Below are 19,154 nucleotides of genomic sequence, written 5' to 3'. Positions count from 1 at the left end.
AAGCAAGCTTATCTTCTTTACCGTGCTGTATTAAGCAGGCTCACTAAATTATTTTGCAGGATTATTGATACTGATATTTTTTTGTTTCTCTTCCTTCAGGGAAGTGTGTAGATGCAACTTGGTTCATGGCGTGTCGGAAAGTAAAAGACTGAACAAGGGCACCAGCTTAAGTCAGAAATTAAATCTGAAAAGGGCAGTACCGTCCTGGAAATATTAGTAAGACAGAGGAGTACAGAAGTTCTGGAATAATAGTCCTTATAGATATATATAAACACAAAAGCATTCTTCCCACGATTATAAGTCATTGCAGAATCCATTGTGGGGTTGGGTGGAGATGATCAATGGTGAAGCTTGGGAGGTATCGAAGGGAAAGAATAGAGTGAGGGGAAGAAGACTAGAGAATGAGAGATTGAAGGAAATGGTATCAGTTGTGACGGGGTGATGGGATGTGTGGGGAGGAGTGGAGCCATTTGCTGTTGGTGAAGGCTGGAAAGAAAATGATCAGGAGAAAGTGGTAGCAAGCCCTGGATGGGTGACTCAGAGGTGTTGGGGAGATGCACCAGGATGTACTGGATAGCTTCAGAAGATGCAACAAGAAACTCCTGTGCAAACATTGGAGTCTCTGAATCGCCAGCTAAATTCCACTACCAATTTCCTAGCTACACACTATATAATTCCAATAGTGAAGTTCTTATACTGGGGAGTCTGTCCATGATACTTTGCAATTATACAGCTGACACAGGATTCACATGCTTACCTTGAACAATTAGGACAATTGTATAGAAGAACAGTTAAAAACTGTTAAGTTACATAATATGTAAATAATTCTGTTTATTCTAATGTTCTAAATTATTAAGATATAATTACGTGATATAAAAAGGTTCAGATTGAACAGCTAGCACATTTTCAAAGTTTATCTGTTTGGAATAAGCTCTTACTATTTCTGATCAGTCCCATTACTCTTTGCCTTGCCAATGTCCCCTCAGATTTTTACCTTGAAATTCTCTTTAAACTTCTCAATCATTTAATGTGAGGCATCAGAATTTAGTTCTCCCAGGTGAAAAATGCTTCGAGTATGAACGTAAGTGTGGAAGGTGAAGAGTGACAGATACCATCACTTGGTTTGCAACTGCAAAGCTCAGTTGCACTGTGAAGTGCCTCATTTGGATAGAAATTCCTGACCTGGAAATTTTTACTTACCTTTAAAATTATTTTGATATTGTAATGTACATAGCTTTATTGATAAAACTGAACTATTTATTGAAAAATTAGTAACTTAGAGAAACCTTTTTGAATTCCTCTCAGTTTTGCCAAGATCAGAAGCTCTGCCTCCAGTCTTGCCTCCTGTCAAAAGGTTGTCAGGGCATTCTCGAGATGGGGCTCCTGTGGTATGTTGCCTGAAGCCTAGTTACACCTTGCCGCTCAACTCCCGGGAATGAAGCAGCAGCTTAATAGGCCTTTCACATCCCGTTTAGGTAAGTGCAAGCAGGTGTGGCTGCAGGTGTGAGTCCAAACTCTGGGCCGAATTCAACTTGTTCCAGCCTCATGTAGTCCTGGATATCCCGAGGACAATGGAGTTCAGTTTCTTGACGTTATGTCAGAAGTCATGCTAGGATTGAATAGCAGGAAGCGTAATTCAAACTGGAATTGAAAGTCCCAGAAACTGGCAATAATTTCACACGCCATTGCATAAAAGTCCTGCACTAAGCAAATTCGTAGGCCAGCTTCTGTAATCAGCTGTAGAAATATTACATTAAATTGCATGAAACCAGCCTTAAACTCAGCAGAGAGCGTGTGAGGTTTAATGCTTTATACAGTGTTTTCATCTTACTCTAAAAGTAATCTCAGGATTACTGTCCTCACAGTCCTGCTTTTTAATCTATCTACTAATTGCTGAAAATTCCTTTCCGAGACTTCATCTCTCTTTCATTGTACATTATTTGATTTAATGAAAGCCATTACATCTATTGTGTTCTTCGTTCTCGAAAATCCTCTGCATCAAGAAAATAAAGCAAGTTTAAAATTTAACGACAATAAAATAAATCTGAAAATTTCAGTATCTTTTCCTCAGTTTTGCTCTCTGCTGGATTTTGAATTTGAGTGCCTTCTTGCTGAGTTCTGTACCATTGCTCTGATGTGGAATGCAAAGCTGTGCTTTGCCAATTAACCTACATGTCCCATTTAGTAGTAATGCTACCTCCAGCAACTTTTCCATCATCTTGCTTCAGGCCATTGGTTACAGCAAAACACTTCGTATATTGGAATATTTTAATAGATCAAAGGTTTGCTGGGTTGCACATTTCAACTATGTGACTGTAAACTAGTTTTTAGGTTTTAGTTTGGAAGTATGCTAGGCATTAAAAATGGGCTTTGAGGCATTACTGAAGCATAATGCTATTTCAGTGCCAGTGACCTAGGTTCAGTCTTGCCGCTGCCCGTAAGGAGTTCGTATGTTTTCCCTGTGACCACGTGGGTTTCCACCGGGTGCTCTGGTTTCCTCCGACATGTCAAAGACATAAGAGTGAGTATGTTAATTAGTCACATGGGTGTAATTGTGCATCACAGGCTTGTTGAGCCAGAAGGGCCTGTTAAAAAATAAAATAGTATTCTTGGCCTCATAAGATGTGGCATAATCTTCTTGGACCTTCAAATAACAGTGAGATAAATTTTACTGGATATCACTCGTAAGGTCATAAATCTGTTGGTATTCCTTAATGCCTGTGAAATGGAACTTGTGAGGTATAGTAATTTAGCAACATGTGAATCTTCTGATGCCAGAAATCTTGAGCAATAAAGGCAAATTCCTGCAGGCATTTAAGAGGTGAGGCTGCATCTATGGAGGGGAATGAAAAGTCAACATTACAGGTTGAGACAAAGAAGGGGCTCAGTCTGAAATGTTGACAGTTTATTTCCTTCCAGACATAGGAGTTTCGTGTTTTCTATGGCTTTACATTGTACTGCAGCCACTAAACAACAACTTTCATGTCATACAAGTCTCATTTTGCCTTAATCTTTATTTGATGATTCCTTTTATATGTGAAAATATCTAAACCTCTGGCTTGGAGGTGCTTAGTACTTGAGCCTCCACATCCTTCTTGTGCAGTGAATTCCAACTATTTGCCACCTTCTGCGTAAGGAAATCACTTCCCATGCACAAAGTTGTCTACCCCAGTTTATGACCTTTACCTATGAATTGGTCATATCCTTCTTCAAAGTTATTTAAAAACCAATAGAATTATGGTAATTGGACTCAAAGTACTCGCTGACAGGCACTTCAGCCACTATGGAACAAACTGGGCTTGTGATGCTCCCAGTACAACATGTAACTAAAATCCCAATATTTGTTTGCAGATTGGCTGAACATCAGGAACATGACATGAATTATTTTTAAAATGCTAATCAGTGTACACATCAGGAAGAAGAGAACCAGAACTGAGCCTTGATTAAATAACAATTAGTTTGAATTTACAAATGGTCAATATTAACCAAAAATATCCTGTAATTATGGTTATGCACTGACAGGATTTACTTCCACCTTAAGTAACGCATACATTGTCCACAGCTGTTCACTCTGCTGGCCCATGACTGTGCAGCAATACACAGCTTGAATCACATAATCAAGTTCGCCGATGACATGACTGTGGTGGGTCTCATCAGCAAGAACGATGAGTCAGCTTACAGAGAGGAGGTGCAGTGGCTAACAGACTGGTGCAGAGCCAACAACCTGTCTCTGAATGTGAGCAAAACAAAAGAGATGGTTGTTGACTTCAGGAGGGCACGGAGCGACCACTCTCCGCTGAACATCAACGGCTCCTCTGTTGAGAACGTTCAGAGCACCAAATTCCTTGGTGTTCACCTGGCGGAGAATCTCACCTGGTCCCTCAACACCAGCTCCATAGCCAAGAAAGCTCAGCAGCGTCTCTACTTTCTGCGAAGGCTGAAAAAAGTCCATCTCCCATCCCCCATCCTCACCACATTCTACAAAGGATGTATCGAGAGCATCCTAAACAGCTGCATCACTGCCTGGTTTGGGAATTGTACCGTTTTGGATCGTAAGACCTTGCAGCAGATAGTGAGGTCAGCTGAGAAGATCATCAGGGTCTCTCTTCCGGCCATTACAGACATTTACACCACACACTGCATCCGCAAAGCTAATGGTATTGTGAAGGACCCCATGCACCCCTCACACAAACTCTTCTTCCTCCTGCCATCTGGCTAAAGATACCAAAGCATTTGGGCTCTCACAACCAGACTGTGCAAGAGTTTCTTCCTCCAAGCCATCAGACTCCTCAATACCCAGAGTCTAGACTGACATCTACATCATTTATTATTATATTGAAATTTGTCCTCTACTGTGCCTATTGTCTTGTTTATATAATTATTGTACTGTCTGGCACTGTTTTGTGCACTTTATGTAGTCCTGTGCAGGTCTGTAGTCTTGTGCAGTTTTTTATGTTGTTTTATGTAGTCTAGTGTAGTCTTGTGCTGTCTCGTGTAGTTTTGTGTTTCATGTAGCACCAGGGTCCTGGAGGAACGTTGTTTCATTTTTACTGTGTACTGTACCAGCAGTTTATGGTCGAAATGACAATAAACTTGACTTGACTTGACGTTGCAGAAAGTTATACTTGCATTGATGCCATTTATTCCTCAAATAAAAGTGGTGACTGAATGTCAGACATACTTGAATCTCACTGAAATGCTCATTGCTCAGTGATCAATAAGGCGTAAGTATTTACCTGGTGTGTGATCAGTTGCTGGACCAGTTCCTACAGTGGAGTCTTTGTCGGCTATGGTCCAATCAAAGTTGTCATCGTTGTTCTGCTTTAGTCTACAGTTACTGATCAAACTCCCTTTGTTTGGCCCACTGAAGCTGCAGCTTCCTGCAACATTAACGTACTGTGCTGAAGGAACAAAATCAAAAACATTTCAATCCATGGTATCATGACAAGAGACAACACTATTTAAAATGTGTTTATGAGAAGACATGTATTGCAATAGCATTCTGCCTACCAGTTCTCTACAAATTTCCTTGGAGTTTCTTCCAGTCAACCACTGTGACATTGACAGAATATTGATACAAAGCCCAAATCCGTGCTCAATTGCCATCAAACTGCTACTGAGTTGCATCAGGAGAGACCTAAATGAATGCTTGGGCGAATCCTTAGATGACAAATGCTCATCAGTCGTTGTTACCTCCCAAATGAAGAGCTGATGGGAAACTTTCATTCAATTCTCACCAGACTGCAAGCTGAGTTCTCTCAGCCATGCATTGTTGTGAAAAATGCCATGTAGAAATATATTACAAAATCTGTTCATAACATCAAGCTACTTAATTAGGTGAGAGATTGAGGGACTTCGCCAATGTTTAATTGAACATCTTAACTAGGGAGATGAGGGATGTAAAAGGACATTAGAACTAGTATAAGCAGAAAAAGAAAAGGAATTGAGCATCATTCAAATGTTTTCTTATGAAACACAGAAGTAATTCCAGGGTCCATAAGTGAAACATTAATTCTGTTTCTCTGTCTGGAGATGCTCGTTGACCTCCTGAATATCTCGAGCATTATCTATTGTTGTTTTAGATTCTTGTCACATTCAGTTTTTTTTCAATAACCCAGGTTGTTGTGATATTATGAATATGCTATCTTATTCTTCTGAAATTCTGCTATATGTTCTTGGCATTTAATTTTCTGGGGCAGGATTAGTTAAAATGTAATAATAATAATGAAGTACAGTGCTGAAGGACTACTGCATTGCCAGGAATATTGGGAGTGCTGCATTTCAAATAAGTTATATATGTAGTTCAACATGAAGTGGGCCTGATGAACTCCACTGCAGCAATGTTGCTTCAGTCTTGCACTGGTTGCTGCCTCGCTCATCATCAGAAGACTCCAGTCTATAGTTCTCTTTATATGACTTCTGAAGGCCATCAACCACTAGTTCTGGTCATTCCAAATACAGACCAGGAGCTGGACATTACTGTGAATTAAACTGTGCGTGCTTGTTGCTGTTACTTGAAAGCATCCTCTGAAACCAGTCTTTGGTTTTGGCTGGTTACAGTTATGCTGAAGGGAGCAGGGGTATGTGGAAATACAAATTTGTATTTTGGCAGATGGAGAGAGAAAAAAGGAGTAAGGGACCAGGAATTGTTGACTGGGAGTCTGGAGGGAGTTGTGTGTGTGGCATGCAGAGGACTAAAACTAGTCCCGGAGGAAGGATTGTGGAAGGAACTTTGCTTTTGTTGGGAGTCATTGAGAATTGTAAGGAGCTTCCCTGTCAAGCTGAAGAGCTGGGGAAAAGTCCCCAGGATGGGAAATGTTTCAGTAGAGTGAAGGATGTAACTAAGTAAGCTATTTGCATTCAGGCCTCACAATTCAGCATTGTGTGAGAAAACTGCATTGTCCTGGGAATTCTCAAGGTAGACAGCCCTAGGATAATGTGGTCTAAATTCTCCTGCATTGCTCTTCAAGGAAGTATTGAAAACACTTCTGTGTTGCAAGGGAGACTGACAAGAAGGTAGATCCAGTTGAATTTTTTGAGTGGTGCAAAACAACCTAGAAATGGTTGTTAATCATGTCTCATTTGGAAAAAAAAGTCTATTTTCAATTGCATGCTGCTGACAAAAACAATATTATTGAATTGAATTTTTGAACAACTTTGATAAATGTACATAACTTTCAAAAAAATTATACACATTTTCAGTCTTATTTTAGAAAATTGCTTCTCATCAAGTTTGTGTGCTGGTGTACCTTTCAGAACCAAAATTCTGCACCTCTATTCTGAGGCTGTGTTCTCTGGTCTTGGGCTTCTCCACCATTGGAAATATTTGCTCCACATCCACTCTGTCGGGGCCTTTCACCATTCAATAAATTTCAATGAAATCCTTCCCCCCCATTGTTCTGAATTCCGGTGAGTACAGGTCAAGAGCCATCAAACGCTCCTCATATGATAAACCTTTCAATCTTGTAGCCCCTTTGAACCCTCACCAATGTCAACCATCCATTCTAAGAAAAGGGGGCCAAAACTGTTCACAATACTCCAAGTGAAACCTCACCAGTGCTTTATAAAGCCACAACATTATATCCTTGCTTTTATACTCAAGTCCTCACGAAATGAATGCTAACATTGCATTTGGCTTCCTCAGCACTGATTCAGCCTGTAAATTAACCTTTAGGAATCCTGCAGGAGGACGTCCAAGTCCCTTTGCACTTCAGAGTTTTGAATTTTCTCTCCATTTAAAAGTGCATGACCATGAAGTTCCCAGCACTGTATTCCACTTCTTTGTCCATATTGCTAATCTGTCTGTCTTCCTGTAGGCTCTCTACTTCCTCAAAACTGCATGCCCCTCCGCCTGTTTTCATATTGTCTGCAAACCTGACCTCTAAGCCATCAGTTCCATCATCAAAATCATTGACATAAAATGCAAAAAGAAGCAGTCCCAACACAGATACCTGTGCAGCACCACTAGTCATTGGCAGACAACCAGAAAAAGCCGCCTTTATTCCCATTCTTTGCCTTCTGCCAATTAGCCAATTCTCTCTCGATGCTAGTATCTTTCCTGTAATACAATGGTCTCATAACTTGTTAGCAGCTTGCGTGTGGCACCATGTCAAAGACCTTCTAAAAATCCAAGTACATAACATCCACCTTTATCTCCTTTATCTATCTTACTTGTTATTTCTTCAAAGAAATCCAACGGATTTGTCAGGCAGGGTTTTCTATTATGGAGATCATACTTACTGTGGCCTATTTTATCATGTGCATGCAAGTACCTTAAAACCATCATCTATAACAATCGAATCCAACATCTTCCCAGCTACTGAGGTCAAACTAACTGGCCTATTATTTCCTTTTTTTATGCCTCTCTCCCTTCTTGAAGAGTAGGGTGACATTTACTATTTTCTAGTCCTCCAGAACCATGCCAGAATCAATTGATTCTTGAAAGATCATTATTCATATCTCTATAATCTATTCAGCAACCTCTTTCAGAGCACTGAGTATATACCATCTGGTCCAAATGACTTAGCTACCTTCAGACCTTTCAGTTTCCCAAGAACCTTCTCCACAGTAAAGGCAACTTCATTCACCTCTGCCCCTGACATCCAACATACTGCTAGTGTCTTCTACAGTGAAGATTGATGCAAAATATTTATTTAGTTCATCCACCATTTTGTTGTCCCACATTACTATCTCTCCAGCATCATTTTCCAACAGTCTGATATCCTTGCTTCTCTTTTACACTTCATATACCTGAAGAAACTTTTGGTATCCACTTTAATATTATTGGTTAGCGTACCTTCAAATTCCATTTTTTCCTTCTTTATGACGTTTTTAGTTGCCTTCTGTTGGTTTTTAAAAAACATCCCAAACCTCTAACTTTCACTAATTATTGCTGTATTGTATGCCCTCTGTGTAGCTTTAATGTTGGCTTTGATTTCTCCTGTCAGTCACAGTTGTGTCATCCTGCCTTTAGAATACACGTACCAGTTTGCAATGTATATACATTGCAACTTCTGAATCTGACCTTAGCTTCTTCTTCTCAAATTGCAGGGTGAATTCTATCATATTATGAACACTGGCCCCTAAGTGTTCCTTTACCTTAAGGTCTCTAATCCATTCCAGTTCATTGCATAGCACGCAATCCAGAATAGCTGATCCTCTTGTGGGCTCAACCACAAGCTTCTCTAAAAAGCCATCTCATAGGCATTCTAGAAATTCCCTCTCTTGGGATCTGGCACCAATCTGATCTCCCAATCTATCTAAATATTGAAATCCCCCATGAATATTGTAACATTGCCCTTTTGACTTGCATCTTCTATCTCCCATTGTAATTTGTAGACCACATCTTAACAACTCCCATCAGGGACTTTTTACCCTTGCAGTCCTTAGCTCGACCCACAGTGAGTCAAGACCTTCTGATCCTATGTCAACTCAGTCTAATGATTTGATTTCATTTTTTACCAACAGAGTCATGCTACACTCTCTGCCTACCTGCCTGTGCTTTTGATATATTGCCCTATCTATCCCTGGACATTAAGCACCCAACTGTAATTTTCTTTCAGCCATGATTCTGTGATGCTAACAACATCATACATACCAATCTATAATTGTGCGACAAGTTCATCTACCTGATTTATATACTGTGTGCATTCAAATATAAAACCTTCAGTCCTGTATTCACCCTTTTCAATTTTGTCTGCTTTTTATGTTGCTACCCATCCCATTGACTGCAATTTTGTCCTATCATCAGCCTCTCCTTGCTAGCAATCTATTTATAAGCCAGCTACCTCATCCTCAGCCCTGTCACTCTGGTTCCCATCCCCCTGCCAAATTAGTTTAAACCCTCCTGAACATCTCCAACAAACTTGCCCACAAGGATATTGGTCAGGTGTAACCCATCCCTTTTGTACAGTCCATACCTTCCCCAGAAGAGATCCCAATGATCCAGAAATCTGAACCTCTGCCCGCTACACCAGTTCCTCAGTCACGCATTCATCTGCCAATTCATCCTACTCTTACCCTCACTGGAATCTGGCACAGGCAGCAATCCAGAGATCACGACCCTGGAGTTACTGTTTTTCAGCACCCTAAAATCTCTCTTCAGGATCTCCTCACCCTTCCCACTTATGTCATTGGTGTTAATATGTACTAAGACTTCTGGCTGCTCATTCTCCTCCTTTAGAATGCCGTGAACCCCAACCGAGATGACCCTGATCCTCCTATCGCACCCACGGGATCTTGTCTCTGCTTCCCTGACCATGGAATCCCCTATCACCACTGCAGTCCTCTTCACCCCTCTTCTCTGCTGTGCCTCAGCACCAGGCTCCTCAGTGGCAGAGACCCGTAACTGTGGCTCCCACTGGAAGGTCATGCTCCTCAAAGGTACCCAAAGTGATATACTCACTGAGACCAAAGGGAAAGATCATTGAAGGCCAGAGGAGAAAAAGGAAGCCATTTGTGCCCAGACTTGAAGCTTTCGCTCTTGATCCGGGTTTGAAAATGAATTGGAAATGCAATTAATCGTTTGAATTGAAACCTACTTACAACAGTCAGATTCATCGGATCCATCTTCACAGTCCAATTTGTAATCGCAGACCAGGTCAGACTCGATGCATTCGCCATTTTGACAAATGTAATCAGTGACACCTGGGCAAATGCCCAGTAAACCTCTATCTGAAACATAAAGTAATTAAAAATAGGGTTCACTAACTTCAAATGCACCTACAAGTTATTCCTAAATCTTTATTGTCCTCTCTTAAACTGGACATAGATGAATGTTACCCGAAGAAATTGAATTTCCTAGTAGTTAAATAGATGAAATGAGAGGTTGAGAGGGAGTTGTTCACTGGGGACTGTTCTGAGAATTTCCTGCAGAAGTATCAAGATTCAAGATTAAAAATTCAACTTTATTTCCAGTACAGAAGTGTAGGGGAGAATTAAGAAATTGTTACTCTGAACCCAATGCAGGACCAGAAAACAAAACACGATAAAGAACACTATCATAAAAATCATAATAAATATAAGCACAAAAGATAGTTTACGTACATAGATTTATTGCATGTCCATAAAGTGACGCAGGGCACAGAGTATTTGTATGTAGGAACATTCTGACAAGGAACAATAAAGCAATGGTGCTGGGGTGGCTTGGTGGATGGAGGTGTTGATCAGCCTTACTGCTTAGGGAAAACAACTGCTTTTGGCTCAGGTGGTTTTAGTATAGATGCTATGTTACCTCCACCCTGATGGGAGCTGGACAAACATTCCACGAGCAGGGTGGGTGGAATCCCTTGTGATGTTGCTGGCCTTTCTTCAGCGCCTTTCTTTATATATTAGATTAGATTAGATTCAATTTTATTGTCATTGTGCCGAGTACAGATACAAAGCCAAATGAAATGCAATTAGCATCTAACCAGAAATGCAAAAGAATAGTGTTATTTACAAAATAACTGCAAATAAAAAGTAAGTACTACAGCATACAAATATAAAAGTACTGAGACAGTACAATATGGCTGCAATACTGCTTAGCGCTGTGATGTGACGTTCATCAGGGTCACAGCCTCAGGGAAGAAGCTCTTCCTGTACCTGCTAGTGTGGGAGCGGAGGCTCCTGTAGCACCTACTGGATGGGAGGAGAATAAAAAGTCCATGGTTAGGGTGAGATGCATCCTTGATAATGCATTTTGCCCTCCCCAGGCAGCGTTTATGGTAGATGTTCTCAATGGTGGGCAATTGGGTGCCGATAATCCACTGGGCAGTTTTCACCACATGCTGGAGTGCTCTGCGGTCCGATACGGGACAATTGCCAGACCACACTGAGATGCAGTTGGTGAGTATGCTCTCAATGGTACAGCGGTAAAAGTCTGTCAGTATCCTGGGACAGAGGTGAGCTTTCTCGATGCTCCGCAGGAAATAAAGGCGCTGTTGCACCTTTTTGATCAGGATGGAGGAGTTCAGGGACCAAGTGAGATCCTTGGAAATGTGGACACCAAGGAATTTGAAGCTTGATACACGCTCCACTACAGCTCTGTTAATGTAGATGGGGACGTGAGTGTGGCTCCTAGCTTGCCTGAAGTCCACAATTGATCTCCTTGGTCTTCTGGGTGTTAAGGGCTAGGTTGTTGTCGGCACACCACGTGGCCAGGTGCTGGACCTTGTCCCTGTAGGCCATCTCGTCATCTCCTCTGATCAGGCCAATCACCGTGGTGTTGTCTGCGAACTTGATTATGGAGTTAGAACCATGTACAAGAACGCAGTCATAGGTGAAAAGGGAGTACAGAAGAGGGCTCAGCACACAGCCTTGAGGCACGCCGGTATTCAGGGTGAGAGTGGAGGAGAAGAGGTTGTCTAACTTAACAGATTGAGGTCTGTTAGTCAGAAAGTCCAAGGTCCAATTGCAGAGGGATGAGCTGATCCCAAGCTGGTGAAGTTTGGCGATCAGCTTAGAGGGGGTCACAGTATTGAATGCAAGTATTAAAGTCAATGAACAACATTCTGACATTAAGAGTTTGGGCTGTCCAGGTGGGTCAGGGCAGAGTGAAGTGCCATGGAGATGGCATCCTCTGTTGACCTGTTGATGCGATAGGCAAATTGATGGGGGTTCAGGGTAGTGGGCAGACAGGATTTCAGATGTGATAGAACCAGTCTCTCAAAGCACTTCGCAATAATGGGGGTGAGTGCAACTGGGTGGAAGTCATTCAGGCCCGTGACAGTGGAATGCTTCGGCACTGGCACGATGATAGCGATCTTGAAGCTTGTGGGGACAACTGCCTGGGCTAGGGACAGATTGAAAATGTCCGTGAAGACCCTGGCCAACTGCCCTGCACAGACTCTGAGCACATGGCCAGGTATTCCATCTGGACCAGCTGCCTTCCGTACATTCACCCTGCTCGGGGTGGCGCAAACATCGGAGGTGGAAAGTGAGAGAGGCAATTCACCAGGTGGGAGATCCGCTTTGAGGGTGACCTCCTTGTTCTCTCAGTCAAAGCGAGTGTAGAAGTAATTGAGCTCATCAGGGAGGGAAGCAGAGCTGGAAGGGGGCACAGTGCTAGGTGGTTTGAAGGGTGCCAATGACGGTGGGTAGGATGGTGCCAGTAATGCTTTGGGCAGTTTTAACTACTCGCTGTAGAGCCTCCCTGTCCACTGTGGTGCAGTTTCTGCACCATGCAGTGATGCAGCATGTTAGGACGCTCTCTACTGTGTATCTGTAGAAGGACAGGATGATAGATGTGCATCGACCAGCTCTCTTCAGAAAGTAGAGGCATTGGGGAGCTTCCTTGATTGTGTAGGATGTGTTCTGGGACTATGAGAGGTTGTGTGAGATGTCCACTCCCAGGAGTTTGAAACTCCTCACTGATCCGTAGCAGTTTCCTATATGTGTCTGGACAAAATGTACTATGAAGGGACCATATGTAAATGTCTGGAATATCGTGCAGGATACATGTCTGTGAATTGAGGCTCAAACGTCAAAGTCCTATGTTAGTTCACATAGCATTACAATAGTATGGGGAGGGTATTTCAATTCTGGGACTCTCAAAGAGTGAAGCCAACTGTAGAATTTCCAATTGTCTCCTTCTGTACCGAGTTAAACACCACATCAATCTCCCAAGGTCTGCAGAAAATCAAAAAATCCTCCCTTCTTCCTTGAGTTTTGAAGCCATATATAATTCCATTGGAAATACGTTAATAAGCAAGACCCCCAGGTTGACTGGCATTCCAGCTCTATCAAAATTACAGGGCTCAAGTGGAAAGGACAATTACACCTTTTATCTTGTATATTTACAGATGGATAGACCGGGAAATAGTTCCCTGTGCAATAACCTCATTGCTTTTTGACTCGTGTCTGCGGTACAAATTAAATTTTGATTTTTACTATTGATAACAGCTAAGCAAAGCGGTTATTAATATTTGTTTTTGCTGATGTAGCCATAAAGTATGAACAATCTTTGTTCAGAGTAGGGAATTGGGGCTACATATTAGGATCCTGTCTCATTTCTAGCTTCTTGCTTATATTTGGAGCAATATGACCTCTGGAGCGCAATACTGCCATTGCTTATTAACAAAGAGAATATTGTGAAAAGGTTCTTACTCTGCATCACAAATCAATCATTCAAACTCTTATCAAGAGATACGATTAAATAATCTAGGGGTGTAGCTATGCACATAAACCCAAGTCAACATTATGAATTCCAGTGTATAACTTACAGAAAGGCAGAGGAGTTCTTTCAAATGATTATTCTCCACTTAACAATCCCAATGTAAACTTTCAGATCATTAAACTTTTTTTTCCCCCAATACGATAATCAGGTTTAAATTTTTGAAAGATGTTGTGCACATTTTGGAGGTACTGAACACATGGATATTATGAAATAAGTGCGTTTTTTTCTTCTTGCTTGGTAATTAGTTTATTGCTGTCACATGTACCAAGATAATGTGAAAATCATTTGCATGCCATCTAGACAGATTATTCCATCCCAAGTATATCGAGGTAGTATCAAAGAAAATGAAAAATATAATGCTGCAGTTAGAGAGAAAGTAAATGCAGTACAGATAGAGAAATGATGTCAATAGTCATGACAAGGTAGAATGAGAGATCAAAAGTCATCTTTATCATGTGAGATGTCTGTTCAAGAGTCTTATGAAATCTGTTGCAGATGCTGAGATCACTCAAAAACCAAAGGAGCTGATGATATGGTATTCAATAGAAATGAAACTAGAAGCCCAATTTTAACATTAATGTAATGTACTCATGAAGTGTCTCTCCCCAAAATGTTAACTGCTCATTCCATTCCATAGATACTGCCCGACCTGCTAAATTCCTCCAGCATTTTGTGTCTGTTGCTCAAGATTTCCAGCAACTACAGAGTCTGTTGTGTTTATGGAATGCTAATAAATCTGGTTTGTAACTGTATGCATATTTTTTGCTTAGTAGAAGTTTTGGCACCACTGATGTTAAGAAGATCAGTCTAACATTAACGCTTTATTACATTGAAATTATCCAAATCCTTGTGATAACTTTTATTCCTAAAAACTGATTTACCAGAATCTGTAAAACCTCTTCATAAAATTCCCTCAATAGTTCAGGTTGTTTAGGTAAGTAAGGGTAGAAACTAGGAGATGCTGTCCACATTAATCCAGGACCATACAAGCTGATTCCAAGCAAAAAGGAGTAGAAAAAAAAACTTGGCAATTATCATCAAATCAATTTAATGTCAGTGGTGGGAAAGACTGATGAAACAAAATAATTGAGAAATTTAATAGCTCATTAGAAAAGCATGGGTCAATGAAGTACAAGTTTGTTGGCCAATCATGTTTGATTAACTTGTGTGAGATTCTTTTGATGAAGTAACACCATGATAAAGAGTAGGGTTATTGAAGTTTGTTAATGAACTTAAAAAAAATTGATTAAATCTTACACAATAGCCTCATTTTGTCAAACTTGAGACCACAGTGGGTAACTGATTGAAGGATAGAAAATAGAGGGGTGTAGAGAATACTGTTTTGTTCAAATGGGAACGAGATACACAGTGCTGCTTTCTGTATCACCTAATCCATCTGTATGTGACTGAGTGGGTGATCTGTCTGTCATTGTGCTTGTCGCAATAAAAAAAGTAGTTGAGATAAATGAGCTCTCCTCATCTGTCATCATGGACTGAATGCTCGTCCCATCAGTGTCAGGAGTGGGATTAGAAATTGATGGCAAAATTGAGGATTTACAAAGTTGGATGGAGCACTTTAAGACCAAGGGATTAAGTTCAGGGACAGAGTGGTATGTCTCATTGCACCCCCCGGACCGAGATCACGAAGACAGGACCTGGGCCTGGAAACCAAATATTGTGCCTTCCCAGGGAATCCCGATGGGGCGAGGATGCACAACCCAGGGTACACAGCGGAGCGCAGCCATAGGAGGGAGTGTGCAATGTGTCAGGCGTCACCAACCCCAATGGATAAAGAGGAGGAACAACGAGTCCCAGTAATTAACACCAGTAGTTCCACTTGAAGCTTCCCGGAGCCAATGGAGCCAACCGCCTGGAGCCTTACCTGGCACAAGTCAAAGCTGCTGCCTGACACAATGGCTGGAGCCCCTCTAGGACGATGGTGAACTTTGCTCTGGGGCAGGAGGGGGATGCCATATGAACCTTCCTCGAAAGAGCAGCGTGACTACAGGACCCTCAGCAGTGCTGCAGCGGCGTTTCAGGCAGAGGCCATTGGAGGAAGCAATGAGGGAAGAACAGGGCAGCAGGCAGCGTCGTGTGGGAGAAAGCCTGGAGGCATTTGTGGCAGATCTCTGCCACATGCTTGACATCACTACCCCCAGTTCCCTTCCATGACCAAAGAAGAGCTCACCCTCCACGTCTTTGTAAAGGCATTGACTCCAGAGCACCTCCAGCAGCACATTCGCCTGGCATCACCATCATCCCTGGGCGAGGCACTGGCAGGCGTGGGGAGGGCAGAAGCGATTTTAGCCCCGCAAGGCGTTCCAGCATTGTCCTACTGCCCTGCACGCAGCGAGCCTGGGTAAAGTCACCGAGGCGGAGGAGGAGCCTGTGAGACAGGTGAGACACTGCATGCCAACCATCGCTATCACCCGTCCGGGTGTCCTCCCCACACGGACCAGCCATCCCATCCCCGACGGCAGTCCAGCTGGCTACAGTCACTGGCAACTGTGTGGTGATGAGAAGGAAGAGGTGGCTGCACGTCAAAGAGGGGAGGAACACAGTGGAGCACGAGGTATGGCTCGCCGACATCTGGGACTCCAGCATCACTGGCTTGGACCCGCCGTCCTGCTGGGGAGCCCGTGCGAATGTACTGGGGGCAACACTCTTCCTCAGCACTGAAGCTGTGGCTTTCCAGCAGGGCAGCTCCAGGTAGCAGGGCAGCGGGGTCAACAACGACCACCACAGGTCTCACAGAGGCCTGCCGCGGCCCACGCAACACAGCGGAACCGGGCCGGTGCTTCAGGTGGCAGCTGGCAACGAGGTAGCTGTGCAGCAGACAGGAGAGTGATCCCACGCTGGCCCGAGTGAGGGGATGACCAAGCATGGGACGACAGTCTGAGTGGGCAGAGGTCTCCGCCCTGGACCCAGCGAACAGAGCCCTATACTCTTAGTGGGTCACGCTGGCGGTGTGCCAGGGTTCCCGCTCTGGCAGTGGCAGTTTTCAGACGGCGACAGACTCCTCCTGCAGCTGGCGGTCCCCTGGGGTCTCTGCGCCACGGTGCTGTAGACGGAGCACGGGCTGGGGGAGCCGGCCATTTCGGAGTTGCAGAGAAGTAGGGCAAGCTGCCTGAACACTTGTACTGGCCTGGGTACGGGCAGGACATGGAGATATCTGTGCTCTGCTGGGACGCTTGCACATCCCAGGAAGGGGCAGGCCACCTGCCTAGGGCGCCACTGCAGCGGTACATGGAGGGGGCCCCAGTATGGGTCTACTGCCCCACCCAGAAGAGGGGACTATCTCCCGAGCTTGGAAGTCACTGGAATGGGTTGAGAGAGGTGCTCGACCGCATCTCTGATGTGGTACACTGGATGCAGTTGCCTGAACATTGGAAGGCAGTCGTCCTGCTCCAGGAATCGTTGCCACCATATATGCCCTTGGCTACCACTGACCCAGCTAGTCTGAAGGAAGGAAGTGACACTCTGGGTGCCTTGCCTCTTGTCTCACCAAACATAGCTTCTACTGGTGGGGGGGGGGGGTGGGGGCGCTACAGACACCTCCCAGCACCCCAGGGTGGCAGTGTCAACCACCACCGGGTCTTTTGGAATTTTTTGTGGACTCGGGTTGCTGGGAATGGCTGTCTTCTCAATTAGGGGCAGCGTGGTGTTCCAGGGACATGGTCAACATCTCGCCCCAGCGTCCACAGCAGGCAGGGTTATTTATTTTTCTTGGTTTGAAATACATTTGTGGAATTATGGTGAGATGGTTAGGTTCAATTTCATTTCAACTCGGGTTATGCAGTTGTTTGCTTGTAGGTCACTCTGATTATGACTGTGGTGTGTAATAATTGCCATTTTTGTCTGTAGGTGACTGGGTTGGTTCCCAACAACTGTTGGCCCTCTGTCTGTTATTGTTCTTGTTGCAATGAAAGCGGCTGTTGAGATAAATAAGCTCTTCTCATCCAATTTTGCTCACTCTCCATGATGTTCCCTCCCCTCTCCAGTGTGCTGGAGGTTGTTTGGTCAATTTAAATGCCAGCCCAGATAGACTGGAAAGACTGGCCATTGCGATCCAGGGCGAGAGGAAATTTTGCTTGTTCTTTGCAATGGACTCTCCTCTATCAGTACGGAGCTATGAAGACTGCCCCGGCTGTTGTGTTTTGTGCCTGCTAATATGATGAACTGATAAGTGAAGCTTTGGGCCTACTCTGGGCTCCTCTGGAGTTAGGATCTGCAGACTCAATATTTGGTTCAGAATACTGTTGTTCACTTCAATTGTTTGTATGATTTGTGTTTTTTCTTTCTTGCATATCAGCTGTTGGTCTTTTATTTTTATTTTTCCTCTTTAATTGGTTCGTTTGGGTTTCTTGCTTTGTGGTGACCTGTGTGCAAGCAAATCTCAAGTTTGTTTAACTTACAGTATACATTCTTTGATAATAAAGGTACTTTGTAGTTTGAACTTTGAACTTTGGCCACTCCTTTTTCTCTGGGTAGAGGAACTCATGAACAGGCTCACCTTTCACACTACCGTAAATGGGCGTTACCACTTAGCAAATTCCTTATGAGGGATGATGGTAGGAATAGCAGCACCTCCTGTCCCAGTTCAAATCCTCACTGGCAGGCCTACTGGTCATACCATGTCTTCTGGGCTTTCTCAGTGTTCTGGAGGTCAAGGTGGGCCTCCTCTCAGTACTGCTCCAGATAGTCCTTCATTTGCATGTTTGATTGAACCTCTCAACCAGATCGTCTGTTTCTGGGGGGGGTATGGAGCGGTTTTCAAGGCCGCGATTTCCAGCTCCTTATTCAGGTGAGCCGTCAGTTGTAAGGTGAAGTTTGTTCTTTGATTAGTAAGGATCTCCTCAGGAATACCCACGTGAGAAAAGAGCTGGACAAGGGCACTGATTAGCTTTAGTGTGGTAACTGAGCAAAGAGGGAATGCCTCAGGGTAGCATAGTTGGACCCCACTAGTATGTATTGATACCCTGAACTGCTCTTCTCCAATGGGCCAACATTGCCCTTGGCAATGTGCCTGAATGGTGTGGTGCTTATTGGCATAGAGGGCAGGAGTGCTCTGTCAGGTTTACAGACAGCACTGGTTTTTTGGTACTCGACATGTGTGCAATATGTTGCAGATCAGTTTACATAGAAGGTCAGAACAACCGACTACCTAATCTTAAATTAGCTTTGTATCGCTCAAGGTGCCCTGTCTATGTCATTGTGTGTGCCAGATGGAGTAGCAATGGCCTGCAACTACTTGGCACTACCAAACTTGTTGATAAGAAGGCATCTTGGGACCCTTCTGTAGACTTTGGAGTTCCTTCCTAAAAGCATCCTCTCTCCTCTGCTGGGTAGAAAGGAAGACTGAACAGATTTTGCAGAGAGTTTTTGGAGGTGGTGCCACGCGAAGGCTCTTTTGCTTCTGGCCTGAGTTTGGCTCTGAGCTGAAATCCTTCCTACTTTGAAGTCTCTGCTGTTTTCCAGGCATCTGCTTCATCTTTAACCT

At 43.4% G+C, this 19,154-nt stretch overlaps 1 protein-coding gene across 1 annotated transcript in view; it reads right to left on the bottom strand.

Moving 5' to 3' along the window:
* Positions 1 to 19,154, bottom strand: part of malrd1 (MAM and LDL receptor class A domain containing 1) — a 359,618-nt gene that overhangs the window by 61,006 nt on the left and 279,458 nt on the right. Inside the window, exons 29-30 of the mRNA XM_073055307.1 lie at positions 10,045 to 10,173; positions 4,737 to 4,901 (exon numbers count right to left, since the gene is read on the bottom strand). Coding sequence (XP_072911408.1) covers positions 4,737 to 4,901; positions 10,045 to 10,173 — 294 coding nt within the window. The remainder of the gene's footprint in view (positions 1 to 4,736; positions 4,902 to 10,044; positions 10,174 to 19,154) is intronic.

This window comes from Hemitrygon akajei, chromosome 8 (assembly GCF_048418815.1).
Source record: "Hemitrygon akajei chromosome 8, sHemAka1.3, whole genome shotgun sequence".
Classification (NCBI taxonomy): Eukaryota; Metazoa; Chordata; class Chondrichthyes; order Myliobatiformes; family Dasyatidae; genus Hemitrygon; species Hemitrygon akajei.
This window is presented reverse-complemented; position numbering and strand designations above follow the sequence as displayed.